This window comes from Platalea leucorodia, assembly GCF_965183815.1.
Source record: "Platalea leucorodia genome assembly, chromosome: 10".
NCBI classification, from domain to species: Eukaryota; Metazoa; Chordata; class Aves; order Pelecaniformes; family Threskiornithidae; genus Platalea; species Platalea leucorodia.
The window spans coordinates 21,548,100-21,573,206 of record NC_138832.1 but is presented as its reverse complement, the minus strand read 5'-3'; the positions used below and the strand labels follow the sequence as shown (position 1 = coordinate 21,573,206).

At 42.6% G+C, this 25,107-nt stretch overlaps 1 protein-coding gene across 2 annotated transcripts in view; it reads left to right on the top strand.

Moving 5' to 3' along the window:
- Positions 1-21,960, top strand: part of DCX (doublecortin) — a gene marked incomplete at its 3' end in the record, with an annotated part of 72,884 nt that extends 50,924 nt beyond the window's left edge. Inside the window, exons 3-6 of one of the 2 annotated variants that reach the window (XM_082322907.1) lie at positions 5,653-5,755; positions 9,763-9,900; positions 19,869-19,963; positions 21,904-21,960. In XM_082322907.1, the coding sequence (XP_082179033.1) occupies positions 5,653-5,755; positions 9,763-9,900; positions 19,869-19,963; positions 21,904-21,960 (393 nt within the window). The remainder of the gene's footprint in view (positions 1-5,652; positions 5,756-9,762; positions 9,901-19,868; positions 19,964-21,903) is intronic. The other variant, XM_082322908.1, reaches the window with a different exon arrangement.
- Between the last annotated feature and the right edge of the window lie 3,147 nt (positions 21,961-25,107).

Below are 25,107 nucleotides of genomic sequence, written 5' to 3'. Positions count from 1 at the left end.
GAAAACATTTCATGCATATGATCCTTTTTAAGTCAATATTGTCTCTTTAATCCTGAATTTCAAATTAAATATTATCCTCCTTTAAACAAAGGCGTGCACATATATCTTGGAAAGCAATGCTATTTATCCTGTCTGTCCTATATACACAAGCTTAATTCTTGTTATAAATAAAGTTTGTAGACTTAGAAATGGAAAAACCCCAAAATCTTACTAATTTGATGGTTTCCAGTGTCATTGCTAAGGGTGCATGATAACAGTCACCAACAAAATCACCATTTTCAGGTAGCAGCACAGGTCCTTGCACTAGCAGGCTACTATCGGGTTTTGTCTTGTGCTTTAATAAATTCATAGCTAAGAGCAAAATACAGCATTTAAAAAAATTGATTTTCAGGTTATCAGCTGGGTTAAATTTTTGTTGATGTGAACTTTCTTTCAGGGTTTTCATGGTGTTCCAGACTAATTATTGGATATAATTAGAACATTTGTTTAGAGTAAGCTAAAGCAGAACATATACTTTCAAAACAGTCCAGACTGCTTGGGGGTAGACTTGTACTATTCTTTTTTTTTTTAACTGAGAAAACATGAGAAAAAAGATGTTTGAAGAACAGAGATAAGAAGACTTATAAGGTTATTCTGGAGTCACTAAAAACCCCTACAACAATTAGTGCAGGGTAGAGGTTTGGCCTTGCTTGTCAAGAACAACCCTGAAATGTTCCGTACTGGCTACTAAGGTCTCGAACCAGCTATCCCAGCAGGGCAGCCCACGGTCCCGCTTCCCGGCATCCGTCCTCTTCAGCTTCACATCCTTCAGGGATGAGCACATCTAGGGCTTTCTCCTGACATTTTTCTTTCTCCATGTACCACTTAGGCAAGCTGGCTCGGGTGCTGTAAGATCCAGCACTTAAGTCGCATGTTTTCACAAAGAAAGTTTACTCCAGCGACTTTATGTAGACAGCAGTACATATGGGGCATGTTTCAGGGATATACAGCGATGATCAAGGATTTAAGTTTAATAAACAAAAGGTAAATAGAAAATGCCACACACGTGGTGAACATAAGCAACATAGCTAAAACTGCATAGTATGTGACACCTGTTTTTTTCTGAATTTTGCAATGTTTTGCACTATTTAATGAGTGGGCTTGTTTTTTGGCTGTCTTTTCTACCATGTTGTGGTGAGCTCTTAGTAGTGGAAGTTACAGCAGGAAACAAAAGGGAACAAATAAAGCAAATACTGAAGTTTCCTGAATATTAGGAGCTCAATAAGTAGATTATCTAATTTCTATACCAGCCTCCAGTACTCATCCAGCCAGTTGTTGATAATTATAAAATACACATAATAACCTACTATCTGAAGGGACAAGAATTCAGCAAAGTGAATTCCGAGTATCTCTGCTTGACATGTAATCAGGTTTCTGTCCTTGTGCATGCTGGTAGTTTTCCGTCACGTTTGGCCCCTTGATCTGAAGGCTTTCTTGGTTGCCTGGACTTTCTTTTCGCTTGTGGTGATTGTGGGGAGTTCAAGGACAAAATACACACTTTGACTTATGACCTGGAGACAATAAAAGCACCTGTGGGTTCTTTCTGATTTCATCTAAAAGGCTGGGAAATTTTTGAACCTTATGTTGTGATCTAGCTTTGCACTAGGTTTAACTGCGCAGTGGTTTCTGTACTGAAGGGTGAGCTAAGCGACCCATGAGTCTTTCACATGGCATAAGTATGGTACTTAGCATTCAAATGGGAACTTGTGTATTGAGCCAAACCCAATTATTTGCAGATGAATCAGTGCCACGCATCCTCAGGGGGAGGACTGTAATACCAAGTGCTGGTTTGAAATGTCATCTTTTCTGTGGGAGAATTCTCTATAGGTAACGTGTTAACTATTTTCAACCTAATTTTAGGCAAACAGAAATTGGAATTCACTGAAGTTTGCAAAGAAAATTCTACCTTTGATCAAAGCCATAGGAGATTTCAGCTCGCTCCATTCTGAAAGTCATGCTGATGTGAAAAGCAAGCTTTTCACTAATGTTTGGCATCTTAACCAGGGCTGGCACTCTTAGGCACTGCTTTAATTATACATTATATTAACCAGTGTGAAATACTGAGCCTTATTAAGATAGCCAAAAGCCTTCTTTATAGTTGATTTATTAGAGCTTGAAATTAACTTTTCACAGTCCAGCTCAAATGGATCAGTAGATACGGAAATTCAGCTCTGTCTACAGTAAGTTTCCCCACGGTTATCTCCAGTGCTCTCTCCAGGCCCTTGCAATGCATCTACCCTCTGTAAAGACCCCAGCGCCCAGACATGCCAAAACACTGGGCATCAGCTGTCAGCCTGATCCCTCCATTATAAATGTCAGTGCCAATCTTGCGGTCGCTTGGAATGGTCTCCTGAAAAAATGGAACTTTAAAAAAACCACGTTTACCCTGGGCTCGCCCGGGTGCTCAGATGTGTGGCTGGTGGGCTGCACCAGGCTGGCTGATGCTGGAGATGTTCCACTCTGGTGTGTTTGCAGATGAGCATTTTTTCTCCTCCTGACACAGTACTTAGTACCAGGCTGGGACGTCACGGGCTCAGGCTGAAGTTCTAGACAAAGTCCACTGGATAGAGGTACTTTGTTGTCCCTCTAGCCCTTGGAGGCAGGTGCTGTGCTCAACAGTTGCCTCTTGAATCGCTACACAAAGGCTTTGAAGTTGGCCCTTCCAACATTTTCTCAGCAGTGTTTTTCTCCTCTTCAGAATAACAGTGTTGCTCTCCACTTTGTATGACTTTTCAAAGCATTTTCTGAAGATGGAAGAACATCATCTTTCTTTGCCTCAGAAGAGCACCTATCAGCTTGCCAGGAGCCTGAATAAAAGGCAGTTTTCTACAAGATACTGATGACAAGTCTGGGTGTTTATGGATCTCTCCAAAAAGCAATGATGGGCACATTTTCCACTAGTTGTTGCACTGAGATGATTTGGATTAACTTTAGGTACGTGGAGAGAACACAATAGCATTATCATGAGTTACTGTGTGATTACCACTGGTTCCAGTGGAGTTACCATTGGCATAGTTATCTTGCTGTTGCTGTGGAATCACATCAGCTATTTCACTGGTAACTGTAAATTACCACAACTGTAACTGTGTAAAGATCTGAATGACTAATTGTTCACACCGCAGCACCTAGAAAAGTGGATGCTGAACGGTCACCAGCAATACTGTCCTGGTTGGTACAAAAGATGCACAGCAGCGCTCTCAGCTTTGCTGGCCAACCCCTTGCACAAGTGGTAGAGGGGAAGGCAAGTGGTACTAAGGTCTCCTGCCCCTAAGTACCTGCAGGTGCAAAGGTGTTACCTCCTTGAAGTGCTAATGGTGTTAAGTGGAGACACCTTCTGTAGGAATGTGTTGCTTTTCAGCCCTTCTTGATATTCCCACTAAAATGAGCAATGCCATAAATGTCCTCAGCAGACATCTGGAGTCTGCTGGACTTGGTGTCTTACTGTCTCCCACACCACATGGGCTGGGACCTAGACAGGCAAGGTCTAATCAGACTGCAGCCTTTTTTCAGTCAGAGCAAAACCCATATATCCTTTCGTTTGTCAATATTTAATGCCAGATGGCAGAAGACAGGAAGGAGAGGCTGCACCTCCTGCAGCATGTTCCAGCTGGAAGTGAGCTGCAGCAGAGGCAGGCCCATCACGTTACAAAGGCAGCACAGAACAAGAGGTCTTAACACGTCTCAGAATATCTTCATGGGGCTTCAGTTCTCGTTATGATGGCAGCAGTGGACATGATGCGGTGGTCCATTTCCTTGCAATAGCACGCAAGTATGAAGTAGGTGTCTGTAGCCAAGAGGCCTACAGAATATCCATTCTGTGTACTTGCACGCTCCACAAGAGCATTTCCTAACATGGCATAAGAAATCTGAGTCCTATCTGAAACAAACCCAAATATAATAACCCAGGAACAATGCCTTCAAGTATATTATATTGCAGAAAAAAGAGTAGGAGCCAACCATGGGCATCACTGTTGTCCCAGGTCACTCAGATATCCCTAGGGAGTTTGCCATGCCCCACACTATGGGAAAAAAAATTAAATAGGACCCTCTAGCTGTATAGAGAGCTGAGTTGTCCGCCAGTCAGTGAGATGATATTCCTCAGCCAGCTGGGAGGACAGCGGCAGATGGTAATTTCATCTTATACTTCATCTCCCAGCTAATTACAGAGAAGTAGGAGGGCAGAAGACAAAGACGCAAGTCTGATGTGCCCTTGTGTCCCACCAGTCAGCCCACCCTTTGAATAAGATTTATCTCTAGGACGTGCTTTTCAAAGTCTTGAAAACTTCCTCCATTTTCCTTGTTCCTGCACCTAATCAGGTATTTTGCTTGGTTTTTTGTGATGAATATTGGTTGTTCACCTCTTGATTTTGTTAAAAATATTGTTAAAACAACAAGTCCATCATCTGTCGAGTAGTAGGGAGAGTTACAGATCTCTTCCAGTTGCGTATGGGGACCAGCTCCCAGCGCGGTGGCATTTTGAACTTTTCTCCTGATAGCATGCTTCCAGTGACCTGCCATGCATTTTCAGATTTCCAGACTCTCAGATATCAGGTCTCCAATGAAATCAGTGGATCCGGAGCTCCCACATCTTGTGCTTTGCTTCTATTTGATGCTGCAAGGCAAGGCACAAGTCTGGAGCTCCAAGTACTGCAAGATGTAATTTCCCCCTATTTAGGATGGCAAAAAAGAGAAGCAAGGTATTCAGAGCCATTAGCCAGCATGACCATGTCTTCTGTTTATCTCAAACAGCTTTCTGCATCCTACTTTTGTGGTGTCCCCAGACACGGGTCTTAGTTTTAGGCGACTGAAAGCTATTGCTTTTCCTTTTCCTGCAGAGCTGTCCTAGGGCAGAGCTCCCACCCTCGCGGCTGCCGCACACCTCCCCTCCCCTGGCTTCTGCCTTTCCCACCTTCCCCACCACTTGGCCTTGTGCTGGATGGGCAGCTCTGCAGTGAGGAATGGTGCTTTATCATCCCACGTCTGGGTGGCAAAAGCAGGGAGAAGGAGACACAACATCTGGAGTAAATCTGTGGATTTAAATGATGCTTGGGTGGGAAGGGCATCCAGTGGTACTTTGGGCCTCTCCCTCAACGGCGCAGATAAAGCCTTTTGGCTTTAAAACCTATCATGAAGATTGCCTGCTCAGGAAGAGTCACATTTCTGCAGCTCTTTGCCTTCTCAGTGGTTCTTTGAGTTTTTAGGCTGTGTTGGCACTGAGATGCTCAGCAGCATGGGCAGTGGTGGCACAGCCTTGCCTGCCAACATGGCATGGGGGGCACCTCTGCCTCTTATTTTAGAAGTAGCTCAGGAATGCCTGTGTTGTTCATTAGGGTGACTAATGTATTCTGTCAGCTCCTGAATGGATTGGAAATGCCACACCTCATAGAATTTGCAAGGTAGTTGGGATTTTTTTTTCTTTTTTTAATTACACTTTTACGCTTGACTTGCCCAGAGAAGTTGCGTGTTGTGCACCAGGCTTATGGAAGTAGGACCAAATTAGCATGGGACATGGGGAACAGCGGAGAGGCAGCTCCCTCCTGTTTAAATTAATACTAAGCCACATCAGAATGTTGCCAATTAAAAATAAAATGAATGACTTTGCTCTCTCTGTAGGTGACCTGTCTCCACGATTTCTTCGGGGATGATGATGTGTTTATCGCCTGTGGTCCAGAAAAATTCCGCTATGCACAGGATGACTTTTCTCTGGATGAAAGCGGTAACATCAAACACACACTGCTCTCCAGTCTGTGTTTTTATTCGATTTCCATTCAGTTGCTTGTATCAGATAATAATGCTGCATGCTTTTGTTCTGTTTTTTAAGACCTAGTACGTGGAATTTAACATCCTTTGGTGATACTTGTACAGTCAGCGGATATTATAATCAGGCAAATACTAACTGAGGTAGCCCAAGTCAGAATAGATGGACTTCTACACCATTTGACACTTACTGCAAAATCTGGTAGTGTATATCCTTTCAATTTTATCCAGCTGCAGTCAGACAGACACATTTTTCTTGAGAATTAAACAGTAGAAGGACCCTTGTCCTTACGTACACATGTGAATATTAAAAAATGGGAACAAACACTGTTAAAAGAAAAATCACTCCCTCCACTGCTTTCTTCTGCTGATTCAAAAAGCAGGGCAATAATTCCCTTTCTAGATGGGGGGGACTGGAACAGCACCATTATTTGTCCCTGTTACAACTGCAAGCACGGATGTGTAATAACGCGAGCCTCTATGATCAATTAAGCCATGAAATCTTTGATTTCACAGAATATACAGAGCTTGCTTGTAGGAGTTACCACCTACCCCACCTGGCAACTGTACACACCAACAGTGCAGGCTGTCTGCTGGTGCCAGTGAGTGCAGCAAGAGCTAATTAATGTAACTTTGACCATTTAAACTAGAAGAAAATGTAGTCTCCAAACATTGACGCTCATTTCCCAAAGCTCTAGGTATCCTCTATGAGGAACAGGAGCCCCATGCTGTCTTCTATGCTACGAACTGGCTCGGCATTGAAGACCAAAGAGGACTTCTGCCGTATACCAGGAAATCAAGCAGCCTCTAATCTTCAAGCACTGTATTTTTATGACTCCTTTGCAAGCCTGATTTTATTTGATGCTGGTACTTCTGACCCATGTACTCCAGATGAACCCATTTGGTGGTCTTGGGTAATTCAAAGAAAGTTTCCAAGGTTCATCTGAAACTTTGCAGGCAGAGAATAAAGCCTGTGTCAGGCTGGGGAAGCGATCTGTAACCTGAGCTTCATATTTTTTTTAACACTCGGCAGTTGAGTCAGCTCCACGGGGAGTTCCACACTGTAAAACAGTTTGGATGCAATCCTAGCAGAGCAACTTGATGGGAAGCCCAGCTCTCTGCCTACACTCCTGGTTACTACTGATTTCTCCAGTGTGGATTTCTCTAACAAAAATAAGCCAAGCCTGCCGTTGGGAAGGCACTGAGTAACTGCAGCTCTCAGTGGTATTTTCAGGGGGGTAGGGGTGCCCTGCACCTCTCAAGAAGCTGATGAGGAGCTGTTAGCCAGCAGCATTTTCCCACTATACACCCATCATCCTTCCTTGTTATGAGTCAGGTGCTGCAAGGAGAACTGTGAGTCCTGAGGTCTTGCAGATGAATGTCACTTATTAAAATCTCCTCTGTCATGGGGTACTTTTTCTTGCCTGTTTGGATGACATGCACTTGGATTGCTGGTTATTATTGGCAGGACATCAGGAAACAAAATGAGAAATAGTATAAGAGAGGATTATGTCATCTTTTTCCTCCTGACTGCCCACCACAGCTTCCGCCCTATAATCCCTGTGGCTGAGCACCTTCCAGATGCCGCTGCTCTGTCTCATTCGTACCAACTGGTTTCAGCATCAGCCCACAGAAATGTCACCCCCCCCTGTGACGCTGAGAGGCCTGTTTACACTAACTTCAGCACAGTCAGGTTTCCACCTTTAGAACCTTGTTTCAAGATGTGCAAATGCTCAGTGATTGCCTGTGGTGTACTGACACTTGCCAACGGCTGAGCTGGAGGAATTCCTCAGAGTCAGCCTTGCTGTGCTGGAAAATGCAAAGCTGAGTTTCTTTTCAAGGAATTACTCCCCTGGGAAGAAAATAAATTTGAAAGCTCTTGAAAAGACGCAACACAAAGTATTCTCACTTTTTAGGTTTATTTTTTTAGGGAGTAATTCAGGTGACTAAACATAGATGTCTGACACCCTTTGAGACCCCCTTGGTTTCTGAGATAGCCATGTGATTTATGATTGACAGCTATCACACAGGGGGACGAGGAGACCCACTCTGCTCCAGGGAGGCTGTACTCTAGTGTATCTCACATAGCATTTGCTGCCTATGGCTGGGCAAGCAAATCGTGCTCTAAGATCGAAATGTTGCACTGTTTTTGGTAAACAGCTATAGGTAAGAGCCTTGAAAAATATTACTTCTGCAGTGACTGAAAACAATTTTTTCCTATGTTTTGGCTTGGCTCATTAACACCAGGAGCAGTTATTTGCACACTCTCCTAGTGGCTATTTCACAGTGTCTCATCAAACACTATATTCTTTAGTATTGAGGAGAGATAGACTACCTTCCACACCTCCCCCCCAAGTCACTACTGCTCTTCATGTATAAAGAATTGGGGCTATATCGGTGCTGGAGCCCTACAAGCCTTTCTGTGGCATCATCTGTGAGAAGTCAAGTGCCTTTGAAAAAAAAACACACAACTTTTTCTATCCCTGATTTAGTTTCCAAAATCCGTTTAGCAGGAGAGAGAATAAACTTATTGTAGGTTTAATTATCGCCATGCAGTATCCCTGGAGCACAGGGCATCCTCTCTTCATATTCTTCTACCGCGTGACCCCACAGCAAACTCTCGCAAACCATCTGGAAGAAGAAGAGACTGACTCTTGGCTGTCTGAGAATGAGGAAAGCCTGGGGAAAAATTTAAGGCAATTACATTTTCATAGATATACTGATATATAAATAAATAACACATGCATTTAGGTCAGACAACTTGTTTTCGGTTGACCAATTATTTATCCGCTACGTGCTGCCTTAGTTGATTCCCATTAGGGAATCCAGTCAAGGGAGTCCTCAGTCCAGCCCATGCAGGCTGAGCTGAACTTTTCCATAAAAAAATGTCTGTATGTGGAACATCTAATTCATGTCTGTAAAAAAGACCTGTTTTTCACATCTTGGTGAGGACAATCTGTTGTAGGAGATGAGGTGAGACCAGTTAGCATTTGACAAAAAGGAAATCCCTTTTTTATTGCCGCCTTCTTAACTGGGTTAAGTTAATAACTTGAGGGGTGGAAAGTGCTTTTTCTGTTAGCTCTCAGTGTAAATAAACCCTGGTTTTGAAGATCTGGCGTGCCTGAAATCCTGGGACACACAGAGGTTTGTTAGCATTTCAGTTCCCTTCTGCAGGACGCTATAGATCATGTTTACATTTTCCACTCTTCCTGGCCTATTTATTTTTTAAGAAAACACAGTTGGGGTTCTCATCTGCTCATGTCTTTAAGTACATAAATCTACTAGATTTGTTTATACAAACCTTTCTGAAAGGGATGAGTGGCCAGGACAGAGGACATGTTTTGTAAAACCATTTTGTCTTCTTTGCTTTCTGCATCCGAAAAGCTGCAGCTTGTTGAAACCACAGAAGAGGTTGATTCAGGCTGGGTGAAAGCCTCCTGGGGCAGATGTCTCATCTGCCACTTAAAGACCTTTACGTCATGCCATGAGCTTTTTGCTGGCTTTCTGCATCCACATAAATTGCACTCATTGGTCCTACTACTAGGTCTTCATGGAAGGGTTACAGTAAATTAAATGTTTTTTTGGCCTGATTCTTCCCTCAGTCAGTGCTGACCATTTTCATTGTGTTCACTAGTTGGTGAGAACCAAGGCAAGGGGAAGGGCAGAAAATCCTTGGTAGGACAGAGGTACGGGGATGGGCCCTGCTAGGGAGCCAGCCTGATCTTGACATACGCTGTCTCAGCACCTCCTCTAGAGGAGCAACGCTGTTCTTCTTCTTGCCCGCCCCCTAAAAAGTCTCCTTTCTGCTCTGGAGAAAATATGATATCAGCTTTTCCCTTGCCGTTGATGTTTTCTACAGCTCTTTGAAGACAAAGCACTAAGCTGCCCAAGGGTGTTTCATACCTGGTGTCCACAGGCAGCAAGATTAGGTAGGAACGTAACCACGGTTGCTGTCTGTTTCCTTAGAGTGCCGGGTGATGAAAGGGAGCCCTGCGACTGCCACGGGCAGTAAGTCATCTCCCACCCCTCAGAAGAGCTCAGCAAAGAGTCCAGCCCCCATGCGCCGGAGCAAGTCTCCAGCCGATTCAGGTAACCATCAAGATGGTGAGTGATTGTTTTCTGGTGTCTGAATATTAACTGTGCTCAAGAGAAAAACACATATTGTCTGTCTTTGGATACACTGACTTGGGGTGTTTGCATACGAAACTTCAGCATTGTTTAAAAACGTGAAGCTGGTGCTAGAGTATAGGCGTACTTAATAAATATTGGAGAGGAATTCTCTGGTCGGTTAAGTGCAGTTGTGGCTTTAGGTCATACCACCCACAGTCTCACAGCCTCCTGCCCTAACAAAATTTTAAAAGTAGTTTTCGTTTCACAGGCAGGAAATCCAGGCCCACGCTGCTCCCATATGTTCCCTATAGATACAGACTGATTTAGAATAACCTCCTGTGCAATGCAAGTGTTAATTATTGCACAGGTCAGAAGTGTCCCCTTCCAATCATTTTTTAAAGAAGACCAGTGACCTTGCAATTGGAGAACTGGTGATGGGTTTATTGATGTGATACTGAGACATTCATTCAGTAACAGAAGAGAAGGAAAACTGGAATCCTGATTTGCTGCAGCAGCTTGCACTGTTTGAAATCCCTCCCTCCCTCCCAGTAGCCACTGGACTGGAGAGCCACAGAGCCTATAAATTACAGGCTGGACTGACTATCACACCTCTGGTAATTGATAGTTTGTAGAGTCATGATGGAGAGGGTGGATCTCTAGGTGTGACATCTGTCTACCTGTATTTTACCAAAAGAGAACCAGACATGGCCTTTCACTAAAATGGCCAAATCACCAAATAAGCACTTCAGGATTCCGGGAGAGCTTCGAAGCTTAAATTCACGTGACCCACAGTATTAACACAGGTGATATAAAACAGAAATTGTTTTTCACCTTCACGGTAACACATTGCATATTGCATGTGCACACCACACAACAGTTGACCATCAGTAGATATTGGATTGCGGGATATAAAATTCTCCTGACAGTATTCCGAAAGATTTTGCCCAGGAAGCAGTTAATTTGTTTAGGGTCTCTTGATGTTCTTCAGCTGCTTAAAGGGACAACGTGAAATTGATTGGCACAGGCCAAGACTCTGTGATTTTAAAGAAGTTATTTCTCTGTAAGGTGACTCTGCATTCATAGAGTATTCCTTCAAGATTCCAGTGTTGGCTGTTCTTAACCTCAGGCTTGCTATAATCTAAAAAGCTTTTACAATCCCAAATGCATGGTAAAGTTGCGTAGGTACATTGAAGGCATGATGAAAAATATGTTGTTGATTTAAAAAGAAACAAACAATCCCCATTCAATGATCTGGGAGTCAGCTCATGCATGAGTTGTGAAACAGCATTTAAACCTTCTCCATAAGCATCAGGTGCTAATTACGATCGGAACTAGACTTTATTGCATGAACATATAGTCTGATGTGAAATGGCAACTATTGTGATCCTGATTTTAACTGATTGAATGACTCCCAGGAACAAAATGGTGAGTCATCTGATGAGGTTTAATGAACACAGTTAGTAGAGCCTTTCAGGAGATTAAAATAACCAGAAATGCTGAACAATAGCCAGCTCCTGGAGTTAAGGCCAGTAATGAAGGACAAATCAGGTTTCTTTAATCCATCTAGACAAGGGTCTTTCGTACTTTCCTGTGATGTCAATACAGAAAAAAATGGCAGCCTGTCCTGCTTAATGAGAATTAAAAAATGACTGAACTCTCTCAGCACTGGAAAGGTAATCAAAGACGGTTGTTTTCTCAGGACAGAGACAAAAAAAGAATACCACCTTGTGTTCTCGTCCCTTGAATTTGTAGTAAAGAAAGCGAGTCTGCATGTTACTTAAGAGTCAATATTTACATAAACAACCAACAGGCTTAGCTGGATTTTGAAGTTATCACATTAAAAAGGCAAGGAATGCTGAATGAAACCTGATTAATAAAAGAGGATCTGACCCATTTTTTTCAGGATTCTCACCTATTTAATTTGTGAAAGGATTTAAAAGCAGTTTTATTTCAAGTATATCAAACATTTTCGCTCTGTGTTCAATCGCCTACCCATTTGTACCTTCTGTCTTTGCTGTTGTTCATTCTGCTGTGGTTGTCATATCAGAACTTGGAGTTTCCTTGATTCTATGTTATTAGGTTCTGTCCTTTTCAGTTCTTTTCTGTGTAGGTTTCTGTATCGTTTTTTCCACCATAGTCTCTAAGGCCATTGTGACACATCTGGCACTGATGTAAATGCAGATTCCGAAGTAAATCTCCATGCTGTTTGAGTGAAAGAAGTCTGAGCCCTCCTCATTACAAGCACACCGCAGTTACAGAAAAGGGTGTTATTTTCTTCCATTTCTCATCCTAATTATTCCATTTCCCAGTTAAAGCATATGGGAAAATGGCACATTATTTATCAGCAGGAAAAATGAGAATGCAGTGGATTTACATGTGGATGGTGGTGCACTGCCCACAGAGGCACCTAAGGCTTAAAGCAGATTGTGCGTGCACAACCGTGCCTCACTCCTTGGCAAGAGCTTCGATGCTGCCAGCAGAGAGTGGACAAAAATAATAAGTCACTGTTATAGCACAGTAAGAACAGAAAAAAAACACTCCTTCAGCAGAGCTTGCTAGTGGTAATTCTGAGGATGTAACATGGACAGCATGCAAACATTGCATCCGCTTTCTCTACCATTCACTGTAGGAACGCTTCTGATCTTTATGTCAACATAAATAAAACACTTCTCATTCAGAGCTGTGGAAATGCTTTGTGCCCAAGCAGCAGCTACCCTCCACACAGGCTGGGGTGTTCAAGGACTTGTGTTTTATTCCAGTCTTCTCCACTGACTCACTCCATGGCTTTGAGAGCATCATTTAAGCTGTTCATGCCTTCCTTCCCAATGCATCGTCCAAGACAGCGATAACCAATCTGTATACACAGCTCTGTAACCTACCCATGGAATCATGCACAGGAAAGAGCTTTGAGACTCTTTATTTGGGGCATTTGTGTGTTCTGAAAGCATTTGGAGAATAATATTGCTAAACCCAAAGCTATTATCTCACAGATTGCCAGAGACAAAAGACCCCTCCAGCAGCAGAGTGGCTGCAGCACGTGCTCCAGACCTTCCAGCAGAGGCAAGCCACGCTCTGGCAAGGCCACTGTCTGCACCCCAGTGGATCAGAGACTGCTCCCGCAACCTGCACACGCTCTAACGCATTCAGTCCTGCCACAGTAAACTGTCAGGTTATGCAGGTGAAGGAATAACCATCATTCATGAATAACCATCACTGCATGGCCTGATGCTGTGTTAGCCATCATCACAGACTGTGTAGATCCCCATTTAAGTTGATTTGTCAGCCTGGAAGCTTTCTCTGTAGGGATCTGCCTTCTGTGCCAGGTGATCTCCATTTGTCTTTGATATCCTTTGCTCCTTCTGGTTTTCACTATGGATTTAGTGATCTACTTCTCAATGAGAAATATAGATCCAGGTATACCTAGCTTTCTGGGAGAGCCGTAGAGAGCATACTGCTGGCTGGAGTCCAGTTTCCCCTGATGGCACCCAAAGCTTTGTTCCTGACTGCGGTCTCCGGGGCCACCTCTGAGCCAGAACAACATCAGAATACAGAAGGCAATATATGTAGCAAGTCTGTAAATCTAGCACTGAAAAGGAAGCAGCTTCGAAGCCATTTAATTGCTCCTATCACCAGCTAGATGTGAACTGTAATGTATTCTTTGACTGTCTTGTTCCAGCACTCCTGGTAGTGAGTCAGCTAAGTAAGCGGTGAGCACCCATTCCAAAATAACAAGGATTAACGTGGAGCAACAAAGAACACGTAAAATATTTTGTTAAAAAAACGTCAGGACAAAAGGCCACGCACAGAAGCGCAACCGCACAGAGAGTGCCAGCTCCCAGCTGCAGTGATTCGAGTTCACTGGTTGAATTGCTACCTTCTGCCGGAGGTAATTTGCCTCCTGCCTAGATGTGTCATGGCCTCACTGTGAAAAGCTCAATTCCCTCTAGGCAGTCAGAGCCCTTCAGCTCCAAGGATATTCGAAAAATGAGGTAGCTAATCCACAGAAACATGTTAAACACTGTTTTCTTGGCATGGTACTTTTATCTCTTTATTTACCATACAGTCATTGAAATGAATGAATGAATGAATGAAAATGAAATGAATGAATGAAGAATGAAGTGTCTTGCTATAAGCAGATGGTAACAGACCACAGTCCTTATATTCCCAAGGGAATCCTTTCTTCCTTCTCTCATTAACCCCCAACCCACATATATACCTTCTCAGCAATGCCAGTGTATTTCTGTTTCGATCCAGCTATTCCTCCAGACACTGTGCTGATCCTTCCTTCATGGGGCTGCTTTCATCTCTTGGTTCAGTTGGACTGGAAGGCCCTGGCTGCTTTGCCAGCAGTTCCCACTGGGCTTCCAGTATATCCCTTAGCTTCCCATCTCTTTGGTGCTGGAGCTGGGATGCAGCCTGTCATCTATATCCTCCACCTAACTCGACCAACATGTTGCCTCCAGCAAGGTGCGGTTAGCAAAATACAGCAGGATTTTACTTTTCCCTCTACAAGAATATATCCAAGTGCCTTTCTCTTCTCTGTCTCCCAAATGCTAGCTAGTAGAGCTGAACGAGTTTATCATGTATCAGGTGTGAATTGAGACTGGAAGGGACTGGTGTCTCTATCTGGCCTTAGCTGAGCTTGGGTTGTTGTGTTTTAGTATGGACTGAACATACTAAAAAAGACATAGGCAAACTAGAGAAAATCCAGAAGAAATTTCCTAGGGTTCAGAAACTGCATTGAGAGGGAAGGTTGAAGGAAATGGACTGATTCAGCTTAGAAAAAAGGAAGATCGAGAAGGGACAATTTAACACTCTTCAAATGCATTTGAAGTATTAAAAAGAGGATAAGGCTCAATTTTCCTGCGTACTTGTCAGGGATAGGACAGGACATTGGTTTAATCTTTAATAAGGGATATATAGATCAGATATTAGGAACACTTTTCAATAAGCCTCCTAATCACTGAAGCAGGTCTCCTAGGGAGGCTGCGAGTCCCTGTCAGACTTGGTGCTTTTAAAACATAAGACCTCTATTGGGGATGACCCAAATGTATCTGATCCCAATTTAGAGCACAGAATTGGAGTTACAAAGCTTCTATGGTTATTTCTAGCCTCTATTTTTCTTTCTGTGAAGTTACCTTTGCTAAATGACACAGCTTAGAGCAATAAAATCCAGACTAAGCTACACCTGCAGTATATCATCCAGTTTCTTCTCCGAACAGAACAGGAAAACTGGGCATAGGGAGGTCAGTCTCTGTGCTGCTGCTATGGTCCATGAGATTGAAACTGGGGTACAGTCAGCATGAAGTTTGGCAAAATTTCTTTAACAGACCACTCCAATAAGAAGTCAAACCAAAGAAAAGACAGAGCTAAATCTCAGGGGAGAGATACAGGGGAGAAAATAATGATATCGTTTGCCATTACTTCTTTGTTATAAAAACAGGAATTTATCTTACAGTAACTCACATAACAAACAAGTCCAGTTGTATAAATACATGTGCTGTGATAGGAGAGTTTATGATTTTTAAAACCAGCACGATCTTAGTCCTTTGCAGTGCAGAGCCACAGGTACCTGAGCTGAAATCTGAAAATGTCCTTCCCCAGCTTTGCCTTGATTTGGCTCAGGGAGCCTATGAACAGGCTCTGAGGCACTGCTGCAGGACTTTAGTTTCTCAGTCCTCTAATGGAAGGGTTTGGGTAGAGGGACAAAAGCATATTCACAAAGCAGCAGCAATTAGCAAAACAGATACAGAACGTCAGTCTGTCCTGACTGCAGATCTGGCTCCCCAGGGTCATTATATATGAATGTGTTAAAAAGGCAGCAGATGTCTTTTGGATTGCACACAAGATAGAGCAGCTTGTTATCCCACTTGCGCTTACATTCTGCTAGCTGACAATCCATGGTACGCATCCAGCGGAGAGATCACCCTCACAAAATGTGATGAGAAAAGAGTGCCAACACTGCAGAGCTGAGTGCTTGGAAGTTAGGAGGTGCCTGAGTGAAGGATGCCTGTGCAATCTGAATTCTTCCACTCCTGAATAAACACTACAATGGAGTCTTTATTTTTCCCACAGGCTCCTCTGTCCCGGAGGGCAGGGTGGCTTCTGCTCACTAAAAGAGCTGCTATTTCTACATTTGCTTTATGCTGTCCCTGTCCTGGTTGTTGCCTCTCTTTATTTTCTTGGTGACACTTCAGACCCTGACCTGGAGACAAAACCATCCACGTATTTCATGGTTCTTTCTCTCACTCTTGTGATGTATGAGCATGTGCTCCTCAAACTAGGAACTCATCTGCAGCACCCTGGGAACCCCCATGGAGCAAGGAGTATTAACCTTATTTTACAAACAGATAGAAAAAGAGATATCTTCGCAGATTTTGAGCACTCACTGTGACCCCTGGGCCCTGCTTTTTCCAGTTCTGTTCATTGATAAAAATGTGAGTTCAATGGATGGACCTCACTAACCTCATTTACAGGTCTCGGTGCTTATCATTGCTGGAAATTCAGATCTAGAGTCCCAGTCATCCAAGCAAACCTGAGCAACACTCAAGGAACAATTGCATATGTGCAGTTTGGCTAAAATATCTGTGGGAGAAGCAGGCAGAGAATTCAGTTTACCTGGATCTCTCATAGCCATCTCAAACATGACACTATGCTATATTCTCCATCCTCCTCTCGTTTGCTGGACAAGCCTGATTTATCTCCCGAGTACAAATTGTCTTGGGCACTGAAGGAGGTAAGGATCCTATGAAACACACTGGTGCACATGTTCGTGCAATTAAAGGATGTGCCATATGCACAAAGGGGCTTTAAGGTAAATTGAGGTTGCAAAATACAGTGACATAAATAAGACATAATACACAAACAATAACGTGGTGGAAAAAAACCAAATTAATTAAAATTAAAGCTGGTTATAAAGAATGTTTTCCAATAGCCCAGCTTATGTGAGATCCTTAGCTACCATAAGTCATCAGCAGATTTTAGTGGAGCAGCAGTGTTATACACCACCTGGGATCTGCTCTTTGCCTCTTGTTATTTTCTTGCATTTGACTTCAAAAGAAATGCATGCAAGTTTGATTATGAACACTATTCTTCATTATCAGACACAAAGAAAATTAAACTGGGCTTCTTAATTGTTGCTCCTGCTGCAAAACTCTTTGTGAGTATTTGTAATGATATACATCCGTCTCATTGGATTTCTGATTTGGATGTCACATCTGTCTTTTCATTGGTGCTCATAAAATATTAACATCCCTGCTGTAGCACTTAAAAGTCGCATTGTATTAGGGAATTTATGTCCTTCCCTGCAGCAATCACAGCTGTTTGCTGCACACCGACTGTTAGCCGTTCTTCCAGTCTTCCTGTTTATGGAAGGGAAATTTGGGTTCTTTGTAGAGTTGTTACGTGGCATTCTTTGTCTTAGGAAGGATTGCTTTCTGCCTCAGGATCAGTGATAATTGGAAATAAAAAAAAGAAAGAGGCGTTTTAGAAATTAGAGATGGATTCTAGCTGATACAGATTATATTAGTACTATCGTACCCCACATTTTCTTCAATAGAAAACCCAAAGTCACTTGGTAAAAAAAAAAACATAAAAGAGATCCAAGTTCTTTTTCTCTGAATTGCCTTCATTATATGGCATACAGTTAGTGAACTCTGCTTTTTTTCCCACCAACCTCGAGGGCAGCTGACTTTGTAGAACCGGAGTGAAGTGAAAAGCGGCACGTCGCAGTGCAGGGGCCGGTGTGTAACAGTTTCTGGGTTTCCATAACTAGGTTTCTCCCCCACCAATAAAGAATGGTCTGAGTGGAATGGGGAGGTGAAGGGTCACTCTGTTCCCCAATTACCTATAAATCATTCTTTCTGCCACCTTTTAAGGAATATCTGTTTCCTCAGTGAGGTGAATTTGTAATGGGAAAAAAAGCTCTCTCTGATGAATAGCCTCCTCTTCCCATAGTGCCTCCTCTTCCCATAGTGCCTTCCGCGTAGAAACGATGCAGAGGGCCCACATCACCATGAATCTGTTGAGTCTGCGCTGCTTTAACACGCCGGCAGCTCCTCCTTTGTCCTGTGGCTTACAGCACGTGTTTCTTTACGCTTACTTGAATTCACATGTATGACCTCTACGTTTGGGCCAGTGATACTACAAACCTTAACTGCCCCCCTCTTTCTCACAAGAAGGTAACAGAGAAGAGGAATGAAGTGTCTTAGGTATTAAAGCAAGATTTATGCTGGGTTTGCTCTTAAAAATACAACACTCGCACACCTTTTTCTCACCGTATGATACTTTATACCCTTATTAGTTCTCCAGACACTTGCTTAATTTTAAGTAACTGATTTACACATTCAGCTATTGCAATTGAAAGTGTAAGTCCCATATGCTGAAATCATCCATGCTCCTGTGCACATGCCTTTACAGTTCGAGTAATAGGATACAGAGGTACCGGGCACTTAGGGGGCACGACAACAAGCCTGGATCTTTATATGCTTGTCTTTCTCTCTCCCTATGAAACGTCAACACAATTTAAAAGGCTTTCTTTAAAAGGGGTAGGGATTTGTGTAGTTATCTGGAGGGCTGGCAACACTATTGCCACTTAAGGAAACGACAATCAAAATATTTGGGGTTTAGTTTTGTGGCTTGTGCTGAGTATGTTGACTCCTGGAGTAGGTTCTGGAAATGTCACTTTCTGTAGACTTGATTGGGATATGGAGTTTAATGCCCATAAGGCCTCCTGCTTGCTGCTGCTTGGATTGCAGAAGAAAAGGCCAGAAAAGCTAATGCGCTTGGACACAGCCAGCATGAGTTTGAATTTCCTTCCCTCAAGTAGTGCTGCTTGTGCTGATGAAGGTACGTGTTTACAAGCCCTGGTAACAAGAGGGTCTGTATGCCTGGGGTTGATGCACAACCTATGAATGACCAATTTCACTATGCGTAAGTATCTCCGTACGAAATACGTATTGTGACGCCTGGCCATTATCAAAGACATTAGCTTACTTCAAAGAACACCAGTGGTAGGAAGAAATTAATTTATCCTTATTCCATTTTGTTTCCCTTCATTTTTCTGCATAATACACTATTTACTTTGATTCCTTTTTAGTCCAATAAATGCATAATAGCTTGCCCTGACGTAGACCTGGGGCCCTTCACTTTCACTAAAAGCCAGCTCTGTGAAGGTCTCAATGAACACCCCTTCCTAAAGCCGTTTGGTTTAAATTAATAGTATTTTTTAAAATGGCGAATAACTGTGTTTTCTTCAAAGCAACACAAACAAGTGAAGCAACCCAAAAGGCCAGATTTTGATCTTTGCAAGGGGATCTTCGCTTGATGTGGTTCTCCTGTTCCTCCCCGAGGGACCATGGTCACGTCTCTGGTGCAGGCCGTGGAGGAAGAGCAGAGCCAGCTCTGGCCCTCCCCAGGAGGTGAACAGGGACATGCCACCCTGTGCTTACACCAGGGCTTCAGGAGGGCTCTTTTGGTCATTGAATGCCAGCCACAGCTAACGACATCCAGGGCATTCCAGGCAGCTGTTTGTCTAATTTGTAATGGGTATATTTGACATCTAACATTTCTCGTGTAGGATCCAGGATATCTGCAGCCTCTGGTTTCCTCTCATGCCATGTGGTTTCAATTGTGTTAAACTGTTTGAGAATGTAGAAATTGTCTTTCTGTTTTTCTGGTGACGTATATCTTGGATCAATTTGGTGAATATTTGTAATGTAAAATGTTGCTCCTTTAATATATTTTGTATTTCACTGTATTTTACAGTCTATTGTCCTGAACAGCTGAAAGCCTTAAGTTGGGGGAATGGCCATGCTATTAGCTTGGTTTTTTTCTCCTGCCTAATGTGAATAAACTGTAGCGTTTCTGTGTTCAATGTTTGGATATTTTCCATCTCCCCAAAGGAGACAGAAGATCTTCCTCTTGCTTGTCTGATTGCTAGCTTCTGTCTTGTTTTCTGACAGCAAATGGGACCTCAAGCAGTCAGCTGTCTACACCCAAATCAAAGCAGTCCCCGATCTCCACACCTACCAGCCCAGGGAGCCTCCGTAAGCACAAGGTATTACGTTTCTTATACCTTACTACATCTGTTTCTTCCTTAGTCTACTCAGATTTGTATGACATTTAAGTCATGGCTGTATTCTCTGGAAGCACAACTCCTTATGTTGAACCAGTGGAGAATCTGGCCCGTTACCTAAAAGGGTTGTCACTTTGGCCTCTAGCAAGACAGTGAACAACAAATCATTGGCCTGTTTCTTCCACTGGAGCTATTAATGTGTGCTGGAGATTATCCATATGGATCAGAAGAGACAACTTAACCCTGAGCTTGTATCGCTGTTTGAAAAAGTTCACAAGTTATTGATGGATACGATCTTCATATAAATCCTCCTCTCTTGAAAAGCCTTAAGTGTTGGCAAATCCGGTCCATTAAACAGCAGAAGAAATGCAAATGTTACTGAAGCTCTAAGACATCACTTTAATGATGCTTCTCAAGGATTTCTTTTTAAATCATTTAAGGCCATGCTCTGTTTTACAGGAAATAAGTCATTTTTTACAGCTGATGCAGTAATTATGTTCTAGTACAGTAGCTGTTTTTCCTGGTAACAAACAGGGTGGCTAACAGGTAGCAGAGCATCCTAGTAGAGCTCAGTAAACCTGTGCTGACTCATAGATAATTCATGTATTGATTTATTTTAAAAGTATAGGAGCAGTCACAGCTTTTTATGTTCCTGTTATTCAGTGCCACTCTGCGCTGAGTCCAGATTGTCATACTCCGATTCGTTGTTCACCATCCTGGTAGAGCCCAAAGTGACAGATCATCTGAATTCAACAATTGCTTGTGTGTATTTCAAGAAAAGTAAATGCTGCAAACGGCTTTGCTTCAGCCATCAAGGACCTAAAATACTTTCCAAACACTATCTCATTTAGGACTTTGGAGATGACTATTTGCTTCCTGGTAAAGACAAGTAAAACTCACCTTCTTTAATGTTTTATGTATGTTTTCAGCTGGCTGATTTATGATCTTTCCAGTGAAGCCCATGGAACATTTGTAATAGATGGTGACTGCTGAGGGCAAAGCCAATCCATCTATGAGCATCTCCACCAACTTAAGCCAATCAGCAAACATGAATGTAGCATTTTAGATTACCAGAATATTCATGCATCATTGTCTTCCTCCCAGGAGCAATCTCCTGCTTAGGATGAAATCACTTTTCTTTTTTTCCCTTAAAGATCAAATGATAAATGCTTAGGTCGAGTTCACCACAACGTCATATTTTACCTCTTCTTATATGAAGATTGTTGTGAATTTCCTTGCTGTGTATTTGGGCTTTTCTTCATTTTGCTCACAGTTATCACCTGTGTGTGGGTCACAGTCCAAGAAGGCCCAAGGAGAGCTTTAGCCCTTGAGCAGGTTTGTGTACCTAGTTCCATGCAGAACTTTAAGGAAGTGGAATAAGATGGTTACCCCAGAAAGGGACCCTGGAAAAGCTTTACATTCAGCATTGGATCCAAATAATAAACGTGGGATTATTTTCTCAACCCTTCTAATTGATCAGAAATTACTTAAAATAAAGAATAAATCACAGAACGTGATTTTCCTAGAGATTTGTCCTAAGGGTAGCTGTCAAATCAAGGTAAGACTCTATTGTGGACTTAGGTTCAGAGGCACCTGTTTAAGGAAAGGTCCTGCTCTTTCATGCGCGTGCTATAACGGACACATTGATCCAGAAGCAATAAAAAAATACTTCTCAAACGTAGCACTGAACAGTCGTCTGTCTTCTGGTACCAAGATTCTCTTGCTCCGCTGTGCAAGTAACCTGCCTTGATTTTAGCCTTGACCTACCTGGGCAAGTGGTCAGTCCGTCCAGTAACCAGTGCACGCGCCTTCCGCCCTATCCCTGCGAACGTCACTAACGGGACCGTTCGACTGCTTCCTTACGCGTGACCAAAGGTGGAAACTGATTGTGTGAGTTAACATTTTCTTCTTTCTTCCTACAGGACTTGTATCTGCCTCTGTCTTTGGATGACTCTGACTCCCTTGGAGATTCCATGTAAAGCGACACGAAGCTAAATGTCCATATTGCAAGCTATGTTTAAGATATAGTAGAGTATTTCTGCCAAAATAAGCAGATAGGTGACTGGTGCTTTCGAATCAGACAAAGGACACACAGTTATATGTCATTTTTTTTCTGTGATTTATCCTCCGTGCCACAAATCAACACCTACCAGTCTATAGAGATAGAGGGATACCATTCTTCCAAGATATAGGGATGCAAAATGGACATTGCGAGCAATTTGGGGCCGATGCTCCTGTGCATTTCCCATTTTCTTCTATTATTTCTTCTTCTGCTGCAACCATGTCATTTTCCTAGTGATAGCAAAGTAGCTCCCCCTGGAAGTGTGCAAATGGATCGCTTGCTGACCAATTTGCAAGCTCAAGTAGAGCAAAAGATATTCTCCACCTGTCCAAACTGCCAGCTCACCTGCTCCTCATTTGCAGCCCTGATTTTAGCACCCGCATACTAACTAGTATTGTTTTTATCGTTGGAGGGCAGGAAGGGAAGTGACTTACTAGTCTGATGATTAATATGCCAGCAGAAGCTCGGATGAAATTAGGAAGGATTGTGCAAGATGCTAAGTGAGGTTAGTACAATAGTGATTCAAATATTGGGATTTTTTTGTTTGTTTAATGATTAAGCAAAAAAATGTAAGTCAGCTGAGTTATCTGGAGTGGAACACCTTTCACATATGATCCAAAGACACTGCTAGCTGGTAACAAATTTTTATACCTACCCTATGGTATCTCTCTATCTCTGTTTGTAACAGTAATGCCTTGTGAACAGCCAACACTGAAAACACTGTGAAAATTTGTTTTCAGGTTTGACACCCTATAGGTCACTTTTTATAGCAAAAAATCAATACACTTTTTATAAAGGAAAACCTTGTATCTGTGTTTTGGGAGTAAGGATTCAAACTCCTTCTTTTTTATAAAAGCTGGTAATTTTCTTTTGTTTAAAAAACACGTTCAGAAAAATGTACAAAAAAAACCAACCAACAACTGCAGAACAGTAATAACAACAACTCAGTTTAGAAATCTTGCCATCACTGCCAAAACAGACACATGTAGGGGAAAAAAAAGGTCAATTCAAAATATTGAATGTTTTGATAGTTTTTGTAATGTTTAAGACTACATATTTGGTTTTTTACAATTCAGTATTCCTAACTATGGCCAGATTCTCTACTTATATAACAAATGGAATTTTGTGGTGTTCAAAAACCCATATTTTAAGAAACTCTTCTATCTGACAAAAACAAACTTACTGTATTTAGAGAAACCTTTTGCTTTTATTAATCAGTAATGACTCCTACAGAATGCAAAGTTCATCTATTCACGCAGGGCTGGTGGGTTTTACTACACCGAAGCTTTGTCATAGGCTAGCTGGCATTGCCTCCCTTTCTCATGGAATAAGCTTTCAATGAAATTGGTTATTACAGAACTTTACCTAAATGAAATCGGTGCAATCAAATCTATCTTTGTTGCTCTACTTGCCTTTGTTTCAACATATACACCTATTCCCTTGCAACCCCTTGTGATTAGAATGCATTATAACGTTGTGATGTTTGATGCTACATGAATGCTGGGTTGTTCCCAAAGCCACTCCACATTTTGTTTGCTTGCATTGCTGGTATGAAACAATCTGTGCAGGCTGCATCTCTAGAGGTTCACGTGATGATATGTGTAATGCAACTTAAAAAAGAGATTTACCTGAGAGAGGCCAGGATTGGGAATTATCAAGGGGTCAGAGTTATCATGCACCAAATTTGCACCCAGTAGTCTTAGTGCGTGATCATTTACACCTAGAGTTTTGCACAAGAAATCATTTATTCCCACAAATAACTTCATTTAATTGAATAACTCTGACTACGCGACTGCTAAATGATCGTTTCACCTACTGTCTATAGAATCCCGGTTTTAGTTCAAAGGCTGAGGGCTCACGTGGAAGGTCTGCGGGGGAGAGGGTGGTAGCGTGGACAAAGCATAGGTGCGGTAGTCAGGACACCTTCATTCAGCCCTTGGCATTGCTAAATTTAGTGTCTGAACGGGAGCAGGTCTCTTAGTAACCCTGTGCCTCAATCTGTCTGTCTGTCCCTCCAGGGACAATACTGTTCTACCTCACTGGGGGTTGTGAGGCCAAATGTTGGTTAACATTTGTGAAGTGCTTTCAGATCCTCTAACAGAAGGTGCTGAAGTATTCTGGGTGCAGATTTGGTTATGGGTGCTAATTTTTGGCTGTTTAATCCTGTGGGTGCTACTGTAGACACTGGTCATGAGAAAATATGACTTTTTAAGCATAAGGATGTCATAGGCCATGGTTATGCTAACAATATTATTCATTAGAGCTTTTGTCTTAGTAAAAGCTTTAGTGGGACAGACAATTTGACATGCTTTTACCCTCTCCTCTGTTCTCTTGGTGGAAATCTCGGAGTTCATCCCCAAGTCTCTGCCTTTCCAGGGACCCTGACTAGTAGTCATGACCCTGCCTGTTAGAGATGAGGGACTCGGACTCCAGTCAAAGGTGTCGTCACTTCAGTGACACGGGCCACTCCTGTCGTGGTCAGGGTTAGCATGTCCTGCCACCTTTCCTCTGAGTCTCTGCTAAACCAAGAGAGCAGCCATGAAATCACATCTAGGTTCTCTTGCTATTCAGTACGGGGCACTCACCGCAGATCCACCAGGAAAACCTAAATCTTTGATATCCATAAGCAGGCTGAACTGCTAGAGCTGATGGTGGTAGGAAAGAAGTCCGAGATGTGCTTTCATCCAGTATCCATGAGTTCAGTTTGTGTAAGATAAAGCAGGATCCCAAGGGGTGAACGAACCTTTGGATGGATGGTTTTTGAGGTAGCTGTTGAGAAGTGGCTCCTTTCCTGCCTGCCACAAGTAGTGTTTGGTTATTTGAAGATGCTTTTCCTGGTGGAGCGTGCTAAGGAATCACTGAGGCCTTCTTCCTGAGCTGCACCTAGTGACACATCTAAAACCTGATCCTGCAAGTGCTCCCTTGGGAGTGGAGTTTTGTTTGCAGGAGGATCATCCTGGGGTGGGGCTGAGCCCAACAATTCCTTCAGGGAATTAGGGAGACCTTGAAAAGGCCTAAAAGAAGAAAAAAAAAATTGTTCAATGGGAAAAATAGCCATTCAAAC